General features: G+C 37.2%; 1 protein-coding gene across 1 annotated transcript in view; it reads right to left on the reverse strand.

Moving 5' to 3' along the window:
- The window catches only part of Lars1 (leucyl-tRNA synthetase 1), a 64,821-nt gene that overhangs the window by 25,319 nt on the left and 23,385 nt on the right, over positions 1–16,117 (reverse strand). Inside the window, exons 11-22 of the mRNA XM_070036305.1 lie at positions 13,987–14,074; positions 13,831–13,907; positions 12,921–12,974; positions 11,524–11,664; positions 8,922–8,999; positions 7,153–7,238; positions 7,003–7,068; positions 6,834–6,916; positions 6,322–6,460; positions 5,607–5,819; positions 3,908–3,965; positions 1,801–1,864 (exon numbers count right to left, since the gene is read on the reverse strand). Of these exons, the coding sequence (XP_069892406.1) occupies positions 1,801–1,864; positions 3,908–3,965; positions 5,607–5,819; positions 6,322–6,460; positions 6,834–6,916; positions 7,003–7,068; positions 7,153–7,238; positions 8,922–8,999; positions 11,524–11,664; positions 12,921–12,974; positions 13,831–13,907; positions 13,987–14,074 (1,147 nt within the window). The remainder of the gene's footprint in view (positions 1–1,800; positions 1,865–3,907; positions 3,966–5,606; positions 5,820–6,321; positions 6,461–6,833; positions 6,917–7,002; positions 7,069–7,152; positions 7,239–8,921; positions 9,000–11,523; positions 11,665–12,920; positions 12,975–13,830; positions 13,908–13,986; positions 14,075–16,117) is intronic.

The following is a 16,117-nucleotide window of genomic DNA, read 5'->3' on the forward strand; positions in this document are numbered from 1 at the left end:
AAACAAGTTTTGTTAGGAATTGCCATAGCTGCTTCCAGAAACACCAATTTACATTTCTACTAGTGGTACAGGAAAAGCAAACACAGGAAGAAATTGCCAACTTAATAGAAAATAAATCAGTAGCTAAGGCATAAGAGAAGGAATGTTTTTAATACACATGCTTCTCATATCTTCTGAATACTGAACTACATATATGTATTACTTACTTAAAATCAAATAATATTTTAAATTATGTGTTCTAAGAAACAGAAATAGTTCCAATAGACAAATCAACAAAAGTTACAACTAAGGTTGAGACTCATTGGTTTGTATTTGTAACATATATAGAAATGTAACAGTGAGCCAGGCGCTGCTAGCTACTCAGGAGGCTGAGATCTAAGGATTGCAGTTCAAAGCCAACCCAGGCAGGGAATTCTGTGTGATGTGCTCCAATTAGCCACCAGAAAACCAGAAATGGCACTGTAGCTCAGAGTGGTAGAGCACTAGCCTTGAGCGGACAGTGCCCAGGCCTTCCCCCCCACACACACACACACACAAACACAAACTGGGGATGACATTGTCCAAAAAGAAATGGACTCTTAACTGGGTGCCAGTGGCTCATGCCTATAATCTTAGCTACTCAGGAGGCTGAGATGTGAGGATTACAGTTCAAGGTCAGCCCAGGCAGAAGAGTCTCCATGAGATTCTTATCTCCATTAACCACTCAAAAACCAGAAGTGACCCAAAAAAAAAAAAAACCAGAAGTGGTGCTATAGCTCAAGTGGTAGAGCATTAGCCTTGAGCTGAAGAGCTGAGGGAAAGTGCCCAGGCCGAGTTCAAGCCTCACAACTGACAAAAAAAAAAAAAAGAAATGTACTCTTTACCTGATTTATGTAACTATAACCCCCTCTATATATCACCTTTATAGTAATTGGGGGGGGGGGGGGTCCTGGGGCCTAAACTCTGGGCCTGGGTGTTGTCCCTCAGCTCTTCAGCTCAAGGCTAGCGCTCTACTACTTGATCCATAGCACCATTTCTGGCTTTTTTTTTGCTTATGTGGTGCTGAGAAATCGAATCCAGGACCTCATGCATGCAAGGCAAGCACTCTACCACTGAGCCACCTTCCCAGCCCTAATAATTATTTTTTAAAAGACAAAAGAAAAATCATTTGGGGGAACAACAAACACACAGGACAAATGTTGAAAAAGCTTTTGTGGGTTCAGGAAGTCTACCAACAAGTTTAAATCTTAGCAGTTACCATGAGTTTCATTTAAAAGAAAACTCTAAGCTGAGCGCCAGTGGCTCATGCCTATATATCCTAGCTACTGAGGAGGCTGAGACCTGAGGACTGTGGTTCAAAGCCAGCCTGGCAGGAAAGTCCATGAGACTCTTATCTCTAATTAACCACCAGAAAACCAGAAGTGGCACTGTGGCTCAAATGGTAGAGCACTAGCCTTGAGCTGAAGACCTGAGAGACTTCTGTCACCCAGGCCCAGAGTTCAAGCCCCACAACCAACCAAAAAAAAAAAAAAAAAGAAAGAAGAAAACTCTAAACTCAGAATTTGTTCCTGAGCAGATATCTGTAGTTGTGTCTTAATTTAAATACTGTCATCTATCTAGAACATAAATATTAAAAAATTTTGTTAAAAGTGAAGGAAAAAAAGTAACACCACTTTTTTTTGTTTTATTTGAATAATTGTATAATTTTTTTGGTATTTTCTTCAAATTGTTGTACAAAGTAAAATAATGTGTATTTTAACCAGTCTTCTGTAATCTAAGAATTAGAGCCTATGCGACAGCAATAATAAAATATATACTCACCATCTGCTGAGAATTTGTCAGCAGCTTGAGTCAAAGTGAGGAAGTTGCCTGTAGATTTTGACATCTGAAATAGAAAGTCAATGTCAGTCCTCAGTAAGAATATATAGAGATATACATATAGATAAGTAAAATAAACCAGATTAACCAAATAACATTCATCAGGTTGTCTTTGACAAATGAAGAAAAAAAGAATTCAAGACATGGAAAGGAAAATATACATGACTTTTAGAGAAGCAAAACAGAAGCTAGATCAATAAAGTGATGTAGCTAATCAGAGCTACATAGAGATAAGCCTGATATTCAGTCCACTGTGGTTTCCATCAGCCTATAGCGCCCTCTGGTAACTAAGTTACAAGTGTTGAATAATTCCACTATTAATTATGTAAAGAAGAGATTCAGAGCATTCAGAATCACTCCGAAATGGGATGGACTAGTTTATGAGGTTAGAGTGAAGATTTCAAGAATGATCCTGTCATTACTGTCATAGTAACTGATCAAACTGCTGGGCGCTAAGGCAGTACATCTAGGAAGCACTATAGAGTATAACTACTTATAATGTTTTAAAATCTTTATGCCATGATTATATTACTGATGTCAAAGAAATAATCATCACATCACTTTTCTGCTGTATGACAGCAAGTATACTATTCTACCAATGTTAATGTAGCATAATGAAGTTAATAATATAGCATAACAAAGTTAATATCGCATAACAATGTTCACAGGAACACAGGAAATGTCATAGTCTAATGGGATTTGTGTGTGTTTGTGTGTATGTGTATTATTCAGTTGGCACAGTAGCACACATTTGTAATCCAGCATACTAGGAAAGCTTGAGGCCACTCTGGGGTACATAGTATAACCCTGTCTCTAAAATTAAAACTGAACTTAAAAACAAATGGATATGTGTATTTATGCATATTATTCCACTTTGACTAACAAAGAAAAAATGAGTTCAATTATCAAGTTAGTTGAACAAAAATCTTTATAGATCTTTATAGATAGCCTGTTTATAATGACTCATGCTTCTAAAAAACTATATTTCCGTCTAATGAACAGATTGTCTTAAACTTTTTAATTACCTTTAACTTTTAGGATACTGGCTGGATCTGGTACAGATACAAATTTGTTTCAAATGCCACTGTTCGAATCTGTATCTATTTTCATTATTCCATAATACTTAGAATAACTAATACTCTGTCATTAATATTCCACTGGTTATAGCAAAATTCATTAGATGTAATAAATCTAAATTTTACTAATGAGAAACAAATAATACTATCACCTTTATCTTGTTTTGCTGTTGTTTTTGAAGAAGAGTATTCTTCTCTAATTTGTAGTATGTATTGGAGGAACAAATGAGGCTTCTGGTCAAGAAGTTTGCACAACCTTCTATTGAGGATATAGATTAATGGCATAAAGGCCAAGTGGTCATGGGATGGATATATGTCTGAAATCCAAGCTACTCAGGATGCTGAGACAGGATGATCAAAAGGCCAAACCCAGCATAGCAACTTAGTAACTCTGTCTCAAAACAAGTTTACAAAAGGGTTGGGAATATAATTCAGTAGCAGAACACTTGTCTAGTTTGCACAAGACCCTGTCAATTAGGAGTATAAAGAAAAGGGAGGTAGGGAGATAAATTTTCGTAACCTGTAAAAAAAAAATTTTTTTTAATGAACATTTTACCAGCAATAATGGTGGCAGGATAAGGATGGTATGCTACCTGGGAAGAAGGATTAAATAATTTAGGGGCTATAATATAAAACCATTTCTCCACTAATTAGAGAAACGAGGTCAAGTTTAAGATCTTTATGCTTACTATCCTTATGTTTTCTTTCCTTTTTTTTTTTCTCTCACTCTCTAGTCACAATCTTGCCACTCAACACAAGTGCTACATTTTCCCTACTCTACTCAATTAATGCTAACTATTCCACTTGATTAATTTCTGAGACTAAAATTGTTTATGCTCTCAGTTCTACAGATTTAGATAGGTTTCAGCTTTCATTAAATTATATTCCTCATTTCTTCCAGTAAAAAATTACAACTTCCAAAATTAGAAAAGCCTTCCACAGACCTATAAATTTTAAGGGGCAATAAGACTTACCTTCTCAGAGTTGAGAAGGAGATGTCCATTTGCTCGAACAGCTACAGGCCATTTGTCTCTTCACAGGGAAATGTTTCAAAACAAAAAAATTAAAGAAAGATTACTTATAGTATTGAGGTAAAGCTTAACAATTAGTAAACATTTGCTAAGAAATGTCCAAGGATATCTACTGCAGTGCTCTGAGCAGCACCCCTACTTGTGCTCCCATTTTTAAAAGGAACAAAAAACAGCGGTAAAATATTATGGCATAGGTATGTATTAGCTTTAACTACTTTTTAAAAAATAGGCAGAGGACTCCTCCCCTTTGGACCCTTCTCTAGATGGATAGTCTTGCTAATTTCCTTTCATGGCTTTCCTTTCGCTTTCAAATAAACTTACTGTTTACCTTAAATAAATTTTTAAAAAGCAGGGCTATATGTATGAATACAAAAAGATTATTTTACAGAATAGTGTATAAAATGTGGTAGGCATAAATAATGCTGTATACAGACATCTGATATTAATATATGCATAAACACTTTCTTCCAGAGGAATCACAAGAACAATATCAGTAATGAACTGAGAGGAGTGATAGTGCCACAAGGGTGAAAGTTCACTTTGAACTTTTTACTCTTTTACATACTCTTTGAATTTTCAAGCTGTGCACATTCATTCACTCATTTTTTCTAGCAACGAGATCATGTAGAACATAATTAAAACAGGAGTTCTAGAGCCAGACTCTCTGGATTTGCAGCCTAGTGCTGCCACTTACTAGGGTGTTTGGGCTGTTACTTAACCATATTATGCCTCAGTAAATGTCTTCAAAATGTGACTACCACAGATCTTCCTTGATAACTTGGACTGATGGCTAAAGCAGTTACTATAGGTGATTAATGTGATTAAGCCACAATGTGTGGCTTGAATTGTCTTTGTTCCTACATCTAATAGGTCAAATAAATTATTAGCACATTATTAATGCACCTGATACTTTGGTAGCCTGAGGTAGGAAGGATTTCTAGCTATCACAGGTAAGAAGAAACATGCTTTCTATTTTAGCGTACATGTGTATGTGTGTGTGTGCGTGTATATGTGCGAGTGTGCATGCACATACACCAGTCCTAGGGCTTGAACTCAGGCCTGGGCACTGTCCCTGAAGTTTGTACTAGAAGCTAGTTCTCTACCACTTGAGCCACAGCTCCACTTCTGGCTTTTTGGTAGTTAATTAGAGATAAAAATCTCATGGACTTTCCTGTCCAACTTGCTTTCAACCGTGATTCTCAGATATCAACCTTCTAAGTAGCTAGAACGATAGGCATGAGCTACCAACACCCATCTTAGTATACTTTTAATTAAGAAGACTAATGTAGCTCTCTCTGTTCCTCTCTGCTCTCTCTCTCTGCTCTTTTCTAGCTCTCTCTGTTCCTCTCTGCTCTCTGTCTGCTCTTTTCTAGCTCTCTCTGCTCTTTTCTAGCCTCTTTCCTCTCTTTCCCAGCTCTCTCTCATTCCCAGGCCTTTCCCAGCCATGTGGAGTGCCAACCTTGCTTGGTCCCTGCAGGTCTACTGAATAAATCTACCCCTTACCTGAAAAAAAAAAAAAAAAAGAAGACTAATGTAACTGGCAAGTCTAGCAGTTCATTCCACAATAATTTCTTAAGATACTTGAAAACATAAAATACATTCAATAAAAATCAATAAATGCAGTCCATATTTTAGCATTCACCTTTGTTCTGGCCACATTGCCACATGATTATAAAGGTAATATGAAAGATGATTTGGAATAAGATCCTTGCCAGAGGTTCGAAGATCCACAGGATACCAGTACTCAAACTCCTGCTTTAACTGATCTAATTTTTCCTTTGGGATCTGAGTCTTAGGAAATGGAGCATTTTTAAGGAAAACATAATCCCAAACTTCCTTTGTCATTTGTTGTGGCCTATATTAAAACAAAGCAAACAAAACACATACATGTGTGTGTGTACATGGTATATATATATATATATATATATATATATATATATATATATATATATATATGTATGTATGTATGTATATATGTATGTATATACGTATGTATATACGTATATATATATACACACACATTTACATACACATTACACTATATACACAAATGCATAATAAAAATTCTCTGAAAGCATCAAAAATTTTAATCTAACCACAAATTAGGAATCTTTCTCAATATAGCTACAACATCAAACAAGGACAAAAAACTCCTACAAGAATGAAAATGAATGTTAATAGAGGGGCTATTGATTAATTTTTTAATTCCACAGTTAAAAACAACAGCAAATTTCTGCTAACTGGACTCTTAATAAAATTAAATACAGAAGAAAACTTTCAGTACATAAATCAAATGATCACAACATTTGCTAACAAGCTATGTTCCTTTCCCTTAACTTACCCTTAAATTTACCAACCTGATTCCAAGTGGAGATTCTGCCTGTCCACTCAAGTTACCCCCCTGCAACAGATGTGCAACTGTGTAGAATGCCATGTAAATAGTGGAATCTGAGAGTGACTCGATAAGCCATTGTTCATCCCATGGCAAGCGAGTGCCTAAAATGTCAAAAGAAGAACATTTATGCCTAAGGAATTGTAGAGACCTCAAAATCTGCATTTTCAACTCACTCATTTAGGAAGTTCTTTAATTCTACTTAAATATAAGTAAAAATAAACTAAAATAGCAGACAAGAAGCAAAACAGGTAAAGCTCTGAACTCTTCCTACAAAAAAAAAAAGTCACAAAACAAAAAAACTACATAGGTTAAAAGGACAAATTTCTATCAACTGATAAATGGTAGAGAATCACATCCTGGTTTCCCTTGTCCTCTACCAAAACCTGTCACTTACAATTCAGAGAAAAGGTAAAGATGTGTAATTGCTGGGTAACAGATAAGCCATTCAAACAGAAATGTGTGCACTTTGCTTACCTAAACCATAAGTTCTTGAGCAAGCATGTTCTTGAAGCCAGTCTAAGGAAGCCTCAAAATTCCTCCTCGTCTCCTCACTGAATCTGAAAAAGCAAGAGGCAAAGTGTCTCCCTCTGCCTTATTTTCTCCCATGTTTCTTATCTCGTTTCCCTCCTTTCTCTTATCTTACGTTTCCAAGTTCTTCAAGCACTGAGAAGTCTGTTTTTTCCAGTGTTCTTCTCCATAATCTAAGTACCTGGCAATGGACAAATTATTGTTTGTTAGTTTTTAAGTCAGATGGGAGAAGTGACAGACAGAATGTTCAATAAGAGAGACTAACCATTGGTCACACAGAGCCACAACACATTCATCTGAAGACCTAGATATGACTTGTTTCTCAGGTTCCATGTAAATCAGTGCATCCCCCTAAAACAGGGCAAATACAAATGTCAGATAACACAGCAAATTAACCTCCATTCCTTGAGGGTGATAAAAGCTACTTTTTAAAGAAATATCTTATGTCCCCAATAATCAAAACTCACGTATCCCTTTATTCCCTCTCCCCAGAGTTGAAGTTACCTGCCCTTCCTTCTGCATTAACATTTGTTTTTGAAATGACATACACCTTTACAAAATAGGTAATTTTCCTCACCAGTGAAATTAAGCCTCACCAGTGAAAAATGAACATATTTTAGCAGCTCCTAGTGTTATGGCTTGATAGTTAGGTTTCCTGTAACATTTGATTAATTATAAAGATAAAATTGCCATGAAGCTAGGTGCTGGTGGATCATGCCTATAACCCTAACTACTAAGGAGCTGAAATCTGAGGCAGTAAAGTCCAGGGGATTCTAATCTTCAGTTAGCCATCAAAAAGCTAGAATGGAGTTATGGCTTATGTGGTACAACACTAACCTTGAAAACAAAAATTCAGGACAGTGCCCCCGTCCTAAGTTCAAGCCCCAAGACGGGCAAAAAAAAAAGTTACCTAATTAACTATAATTCCCAAGCACTGATGACTCACACCTATAATCCTACCAACTTGGGAGTGAGAATGGGAGGATCAGTTTGAGACCAGTCTGAGCAAAAAAAGGGACAAATACAGTATAAATCAATCCTACCAATAATTCCCCAATAAGCTCCCAAATGTATAGATTTTAAGTCAGTCACTAGAAGAATCTTCTGTGTAACAAACTCAAGAGTCAACAGTAACATGGATAAACATTAGGGCTTCCCCAAAGGCAATGGTTCTTTCCCAGATTTCTCCTAGTGGAATAAAGTGACATTTCCTACCAATGAACTAAAAGGTTCATAGGGCTGAAAGTAGCTTAAGTGATAGAGTGCCTGCCTAACAAGCTAGGTAGAAAAGGTTTGTTACAAAAATGGAGGAAAGAGGTAGAGGTGAAGTAAGAAGTAAAGCACCAGCCGGACGCTGGTGGCTGACACCTGTAATCCTAGCTACTCAGGAGGCTGAGATCTGAGGATTGCAGTTCAAAGCCAGCCTGGACGAAAATGCCCTGAGACAATCATCTCCAATTAACCACCAGAAAACCAGAAATGGTGCTGTATTGCCTTGAGTTGAAGAACTCAGGGATAGCACCCAGGCCCAGAGTTCAAGCCCCACGACTGACAAAAAAAAAAGTAGGGGCTGGGAAGGTGGCTCAGGGGTAGACTACTTGCATTGCATGCATGAGGCCTGGGTTCAATTCCTCAGCACCACATAAGCAAAAAGAAAAAAACCGGAAGTGGCGCTGTGGCTCAAGTGGCAGAGTGCTAGCCTTGAGCTGAAGAGCTGAGGGATAGCACCCAGGCCCAGAGTTCAGGCCCCACAACTGGACAAAAAAAAAAAAAAAAAAAAAAAGTAAAGCACCATAATTATACCAGTATCTAAAATGATTACTGACCAAAAACATCATTAAAGCTTTCTGTGTGTGCTTTTTTGAATACTATCTTCATCCCATTACAGGTAGGATGTTCAAGTTAAATGAATTACTAACTAGGTCTATTTCTGCCATAAAATCTTAATATGGCTCCAGATTCAACAGAATTTACTACTAGTCTATTATTAACAACTCTTTCAAAATAGCCTTCAGAGGACAGTCTCTCACATACAGCATCTATCATCTTTTTCTGAATAGTCTTCTTTACATCTTGAATCTTCTTTCCTTTAAATCCATCCACCAACATTATCTAAAAGATGAGAGGGAAAAAACACATGTAAAACAATGAAAAGTTACTTTGACCTTTTCCTTCAAGTTAGCCCTTAATAGTTTTCTTCTACTCCTAAAACCTAAATATTTTTAGTGTAAAAGTTATCAATTTATAAGCATACTACTTACGTTGGGATAGCTTAGACAACTGATATTTATAACACACTTTCTTTTAAGAAAAACTGGGATAGCGATTGTGAGCACAATTAGGAACTTCCATTTCTCAGGCTTCCACAAAAAGATGTACTTATACTAATGTGTAAAAACTGATGGTTTTATGTATATACTAATGGATGGATGGATGGATGGATGGATGGATGGATGGATGGATGAATGGATGGATGGATGGATGGATGGATGCTTCTCTTTCTAAACCTTCCTATTATAAGCCTACTTTTCTTCAACTTGCCTCTTACATGAAAGATTTAATTCTAAGTCAAGTATTAGCTGAATCTCCATGGACACAGATCTAGGCCAGAAACTTTTCACAGCTATCTTTAGTAGCCAACCTTACATATGTCATCCATGGACCTGACTCTTATATCTCCCTCAAGTAGTTTCTATGTTAAGTGAAAAAGACAGTTCTTGGTGACCTTCTAATAATTAACATATCAAAAATCCTCATTACATACTTAAGCTATCATTATGAAGTTATATTCAATAACCATCATGATACAGTGATTAAGAATACAATACTACTATAGCCAGGCATTGGTGGTTCACACCTGTAATCCTAGCTACTCAGGAGGCTGAGATCTGAGGATCAAGGTTCAAAGCCAGTCCGGACAGGAAAGTCTGTGAGACTCTTATCTCCAATAAACCATCAGAAAACCAGAAGTGGCGCTGTGGCTCAAGGGTAAAGCCAGTGACCTGGAGCTAAACAGTACAGGGACAGTGCCCAAGCCCAGAGTTCAAGTCCCACAACCAATAACAAAAAAAAAAAAAAGGAGTACAAATACTTCGTACAATCTCAAAATGACTTTTCAAAGCCAGTATGGTCTGAAAAGTCCAAGAGACTTCATCTCCAAAATAACCAGCAAAAAAAAACACCAAAAAACTTGAGACATGATTTGAGTGGTAGGGCACCAAGCAAGCAATCAAGACAAGCAAGCATTTGGTACTGCCAGGAAAGAGAAAGAGAGAATGAGAAAGAGAGAGAACATATCCTGGAGTTAGGCTACCTAATTTGAACTGTATTTCAAACCACTAATGGTTTGATTACCTTGAAAAAATTACTAATCTCTTTATGATTCAACTTCCTCATTTGTAAAATGTCAATAACAGTGCCCACTGCACAGGATTATTCTGTGGATAAGTTACACTGTGTAGTGCTATGTTAAGTGTTGGCTCATTACCACCCAAGATATATAAAACACAATTGGCTATTCTTGGTTATCTAGGAAAATGAGAAAAATAAAAATTTTCAAAAGACCCTGAAAGTCATCATTTGAACCTCAAGTAGATAAACTCTTGGTTAGGTTTTAGCAGTCTTCTTTCCATGGCCATCTAAGCCACATTAATGGGCACAACTGAGAACAAAGAAAGGTTCAGAATAGATTTGCTGTGTTCACCTGGCATTTATTAGGCACTAAATTAACAATAAATTAACAGACTGAAGTTGCCTAACCAAAAAATAAACTACTTAATTAAAATAAAAAGGAGCCAGGCACCAGTGGCTCATGCCTATAAAGCCTAGCCACTCAGGAGGCTCACGGTTCAAAGCCAGCCTGGGCAGGAAAATCCAGGAGACTCTTATCTCCAACTAACCACCAAAAAGCCAGAAATGGCACTGTGGCTCAAGTGGTAGAACATTCACCTTGAGCTGAACAACTCAGGGACAGTACCCAGGCCAGAGTTCAAGCCCCACGACCAACCAAAAAAAAAAAAAAAACCTAGGAATTTAGAAAACAAACATAAGGGCTGGGAAGGTGCATCAGTGGTAGAGTGCTTGCCTTGCATGCATGAGGCCCTGGGTTCAATTCCTCAGCACCACATAATCAAAAAGAAAAAAAAAGCCAGAAGTGGCGCTGTGGCTCAAGTGGTAGAGTGCTAGCCTTGAGCTGAAGAGCTGAGGGACAGCACCCAGGTCCAGAGTTCAGGCCCTACAACCCAACCCAAAAAAAAAAAAAAACATTGAGGGGCTAGGAAGGTGGCTCAGTGGTAGAGTGCTTGCCTCGCATGCATGAGGCCCTGGGTTCGATTCCTCGGCACCACATAAACAGGAAAAGCCAGAAATGGCACTGTGGCTCAAGTGGTAAGAGCGCTAGCCTTGAGCTGAAGAACTGAGGGACAGCGCCCAGGCCCAGAGTTCAAGCCCCATGACTGACAAAAAAAAAAGAAAGAAAAGAAAACATACATGATTTCATAATAACTTCAAATCAGTATTAACACAAATCAATATATTACTGAAACTACTTTAATTTTTAATCTTTTTAAAAATCATCAAGCAACAAAATCACCAATCATAGAACAAATCAAATACAAAAATAAAAATTATCACTTACACCTTCATAAAATCCTTTCAGATATAATTTCTCCTTTGCTTCTGCAAGTTTTTCTCGGTCATTCTGGCTCTGAATTTTCAACTCATCACAAACAGTTACAGCAGCAAGATTTCCAAAGCCTGGGATTTCAATGACTGGGACCTACAAAGAACAGCAATATCAACATTCTTGGGAGCTGAGAATGTGGCTTAGTTACAGTAGAGTGCTTGCCTAGAATGCATGCAGCCCTGGATTCAATTCCTTAGTAACATATAAACAGAAAAGGCTGGACATGACACTGTGACTCAAGTGGTAGAGCACTAGCCTTGAGCCAAGGGATAGTGCTCAGGCCCTGAGTTCAAGCCCCATGACTGGCACCAAAAAGGAATCTCAATGAACAGACACAAATATAGCATATAGGGGCTAGGATATATAGCTCAGTGGCAAAGTGCTTGCCTAGCAAGAATAATGTACTGGGTTCAATCCCCAATACCAAAAAAGAAAAGAAAAAGTATACATATAGCTTTTTAAAAAATAGCATATATATTAAGTCATTTCAAGTTGTACATATCCTTACAGTAGTAGCACATATTAATTTACAATGTGAATGTGAACCAAACTCTGTACCAACCTCACCACCTCCAGATCTCAATCTCTACCACAACAGAGGCAAAGCAATGTGAACAACTTTTTTTTTTTTTTTGCAGTGCTGAGAATCAAACCCATGGCCTTGCTCATGTTGGGCAAATACTCTTTCACTGAACTATATCCCTTACTAAATCTTCTGAATTCTTCATGAAAGTACTAGTAATTACTACTAGTAATTGCTTTTCCTCTACAGGGACTAACATGAAAATATGAATATAAAGCAATTACTAGGACTATGTTAAAAAATACTAGGGTTACAAACAAACAGTAACAATTAATATAACCAATTTTTATCTTTAGGAAACAGGAAATTGGCCATACTAAGAAAACAAGCTAATTTAAAATTGGAACAAACAGTGTTTTAGGGAGCAAAGTGATAAGAAAAACGCTTACTAGGGGCTGGGAAGGTGCTCAGAGGTAGAGCGCTTGCCTTGCATGCATGAGGCCATGGGTTCGATTCCTCAGCACCACACAAGCAAAAAGAAAAAAGACGGAAGTGGTGCTGTGGATCAAGTGGTACAGTGCTAGCCTTGAGCTGAAGAGCTGAGGTTCAGGCCCCACGACCAGACTCAAAAAAAAAAGAAAACGCTTACCATTGGTTCCCTGATGGTATCGGCCACAGCACATATAAAATTAAAGTGAATAAATCCTTAAGCAAATTCCCTCTTTTATTTTCATCAGTTAAGTTCTGCACCAAGGAAAATTTGCTAGCTCCATCTCTCCTCCTCTCTGACACAGATATGAAAACTGGGAATGACCCATGTACTCACCGGCTCAAACGGCAGGACCATGTCATCTCTAATTCCATACTTCACTCGTAAGGCCTACAACAAAATCCTCAAGTTAACACAATTTCTCAATAATTTACTGGTATGATCACTGAAAGAAGCAAACTGCCAATTTTGGGGGGTTTTGAGACCATTTTGTTACATAGCCCAGGCTAGCCTTGAAATGGAGATTGTCCTGCTTCAGCATCTCCAGCACTAGAATTACATATAGGTGTCACCAAACTTGGCTCCAAATATTTGTGGGGAGGGGGGAGTGTGCGTGCGTGCGTGCGTGCGTGCGTGCGTGCGTGTGTGTGCGCGCCAGTAGCAGGGCTTGAACTCTGGACCTTACACATTCACTCAGCTTTTGCTCATGGCCGGTTCACTCAACTTAAGCTATGCCTCTAGTTCCAGCTTTTTGCTTCTTAACTAGAGACAAGAATCTCTCAAGATTATCTACTCTATCTGACTTCAAACTATAATCCTCAGATCTCAGCCTCCTAAGTAGATAGGATTATAGGCATGAGCCACTGGGACATGGATGAAAAACTTGTTAAGCTATTGTCTTCCTTTACATACGAACAGATTTATTTTACTAAATACCTCAAGAAAGGACCTAGAACTCTTTAAAACATTTAACTTACAGTAAGTGCACTGGATGATGAAACTGTAAAGCTAAATATAAAATTACACATAGACATACATACATTATCACCATGAAAAAGTGGACAATGAAAAACTTTAAAACAAATTCAAAATTCTAACCACAGAAAACATAATAAACATTTAAAAACAAGTGAGATAATAGATAGAAGAAAATTGTTTATCTTTCAACCAGGTTTCATAGTAAGTTCCACAGTACCTCACCAATGACAGTGAAGACAAAACAAGAATAAGAAACTCAGATACTTGCTTGCTTTTTCTTCAAGTCTCTGAAGGCAGCAAAATCATCAGGGGAGTCAGAAGGAACACTTGTGACCACACCAGTGCCTTATAAAAGAAAGAGTGCAACTAACTAATACAACCAGAATGTATTGCACAAGTTTTCATAGAAATAAACAAATGCTACCTTTATCCTCCTTAATAGTGAGCACTGGGAGAACATAGATCACTTTGTAGCATGTTAAAGGTGCAGATAATGATGCACCAAGAATTTCCTGCATGAGAAAAAAAAATCCAAAGAGGTAAAGAAAATAGTATTTGTAATCATTAAAATTTAAACAATATTAGTATCTTAAACCCAAGATCCTAGATCAAAAATACATAGGAATAAACTCATGAGGTCTATTATTGCACAACACAGTGATTACAGTTAACAACATATTACATAGTTCAAAATCACTGAAATGTTTAGTTTCACTAAATGATACATATGTGAGGTACTGAATTTTTTAATTAGCTTGATTTGGCCATTCCACAATGCATACATATTTTAAAATATATTGCGCACTACAAATATATACAAGTTTTGTCAAATAAAAAAACACACAGGTTTGGGGGCATGGCTCAAATGGCAGACCACTTACATAGAAAATCTAAGACCCTAAGTTCAAAACCCAGTACCATCAAAAAGATATATAAATAGATTAATACCATCCACACATCTTCCTTATTTTTATTGTCTACTAAACTAAAAATAATTTTAAGTAATTATAAATCTGACAATGTTACAATAAATTCAGTATGCTAATACATCACTTGTAACACTGCACTCCTTTGGAAAATGGCATAGGAATCCACAGCAAGTGCCTTAAAAATGTTCACAAATCTTGGACCCCTCAAAAAATTATTTTTTGTTTAAGAAATATACCAAATGCTGAGTTGATTATCCTAGCAAAAACTATTAATGAAAGAAAAATCATGTAAAAAATATGTTACATCAGCATATAGAATATTATATATGAATTTTAAATTATAATTATGAAAGTCAATTGAAGTAAAAAAAATTTTAGTGCCTTAAAGAAACTTTAGGAAGCTAGATGCCAGTGGCTCAGGCCTGTAATCTTAGCTACTCAGGAGGCTGAGATCTGAGGATCACAGTTTGAAGCCAGCCTGTACAGGAAAGTCTGTGAAACTCTCATCTCCAATAAACTACTCAGAAAAAGCCAGAAGTGTGGATCAAGTGGTAGAATGCTAGCCTTGAGCAAAAGCTCAAAGACAGCACCCAGGCCTTGAGTTCAAGCCCCAGGACCAGCAAAAAAAAATTTAGGAGGTTCAGCAATACTGGACTCACATTTGTGATTGTCCACAACCAGCATCCAGCTGCTCATTCTAAGTAAACGATTCACTTTCCTCCCACATAGCTTCCACACATCCTGTTTCATTGACATTTAATACTAATTACCAGCTAACAGTATTTAAAAAAATGAACATAACTCTAATGTCATCATTAAATCTCTTGGGGAAGATTATATTTTTCAACCAAATATTTGCTGAGTTGATATATAAAATTTAAAATATGCTACTTTAGAGATATAAAATGAATACACGGCAATTTTTTTAAATTCTCCTATATATAACATGTATCAACTGCACAGTTATTGGGCAAAAGACATCAGACACAAAAGAGTACATACTTAGAAATGTAAAAATGAAATCTGCCTCTGCCTAACTAATGTAAGCTAACAAAAAAACTGTTTAAAGTTTCTTTTTTTTTTCCTTTTTGTTGGTAATGGGGCTTGAACGCAGGGATGGGCACTAACCCTGAGCTCTCTAGCACTCTACTACTTTGAGCCACAGTGCCACTTCCAGTTTTTGAATGGTTAATTAGAGATAGAGTCTCACAGGAACTTTTCTGTCCAGGATGGCTTCGAACCCTAATCCTCAGATCTCAGGCTCCTGAGTAGCTAGGATTATAGGCATGAGCCACTGATGCCTAGCCTGAAATGTTTTTTATGTGTGTGCTGATTCCTGAGGTTTAAAGTCATGGCCTGGGTGCTGTTCCTGACCTTTTTTATTCAAAGCTAGAGCTCTACCATTTGAGCCACAGATATATTTCAAACTCTTTGGTGTTTAATTGGAGATAAGATTTTCCTTCCTGAACTGGTTTTGAACCATGACCCTCAGATCTCAGCCTCCTAAGTAGCTAGGTTCACAGGGGTGAGCCACCAGTACCTGGATAAACAGAAAATGTTTTAAAGAGTACAAATATAGCAACTAATTATTAGTGAAGACAGAGCAGAGATTCCCTTTGGAGGAGA

Source organism: Dipodomys merriami, unplaced genomic scaffold (assembly GCF_024711535.1).
Source record: "Dipodomys merriami isolate MVZ:Mamm:240054 unplaced genomic scaffold, mDipMer1.0.p SCAF_27, whole genome shotgun sequence".
Classification (NCBI taxonomy): Eukaryota; Metazoa; Chordata; class Mammalia; order Rodentia; family Heteromyidae; genus Dipodomys; species Dipodomys merriami.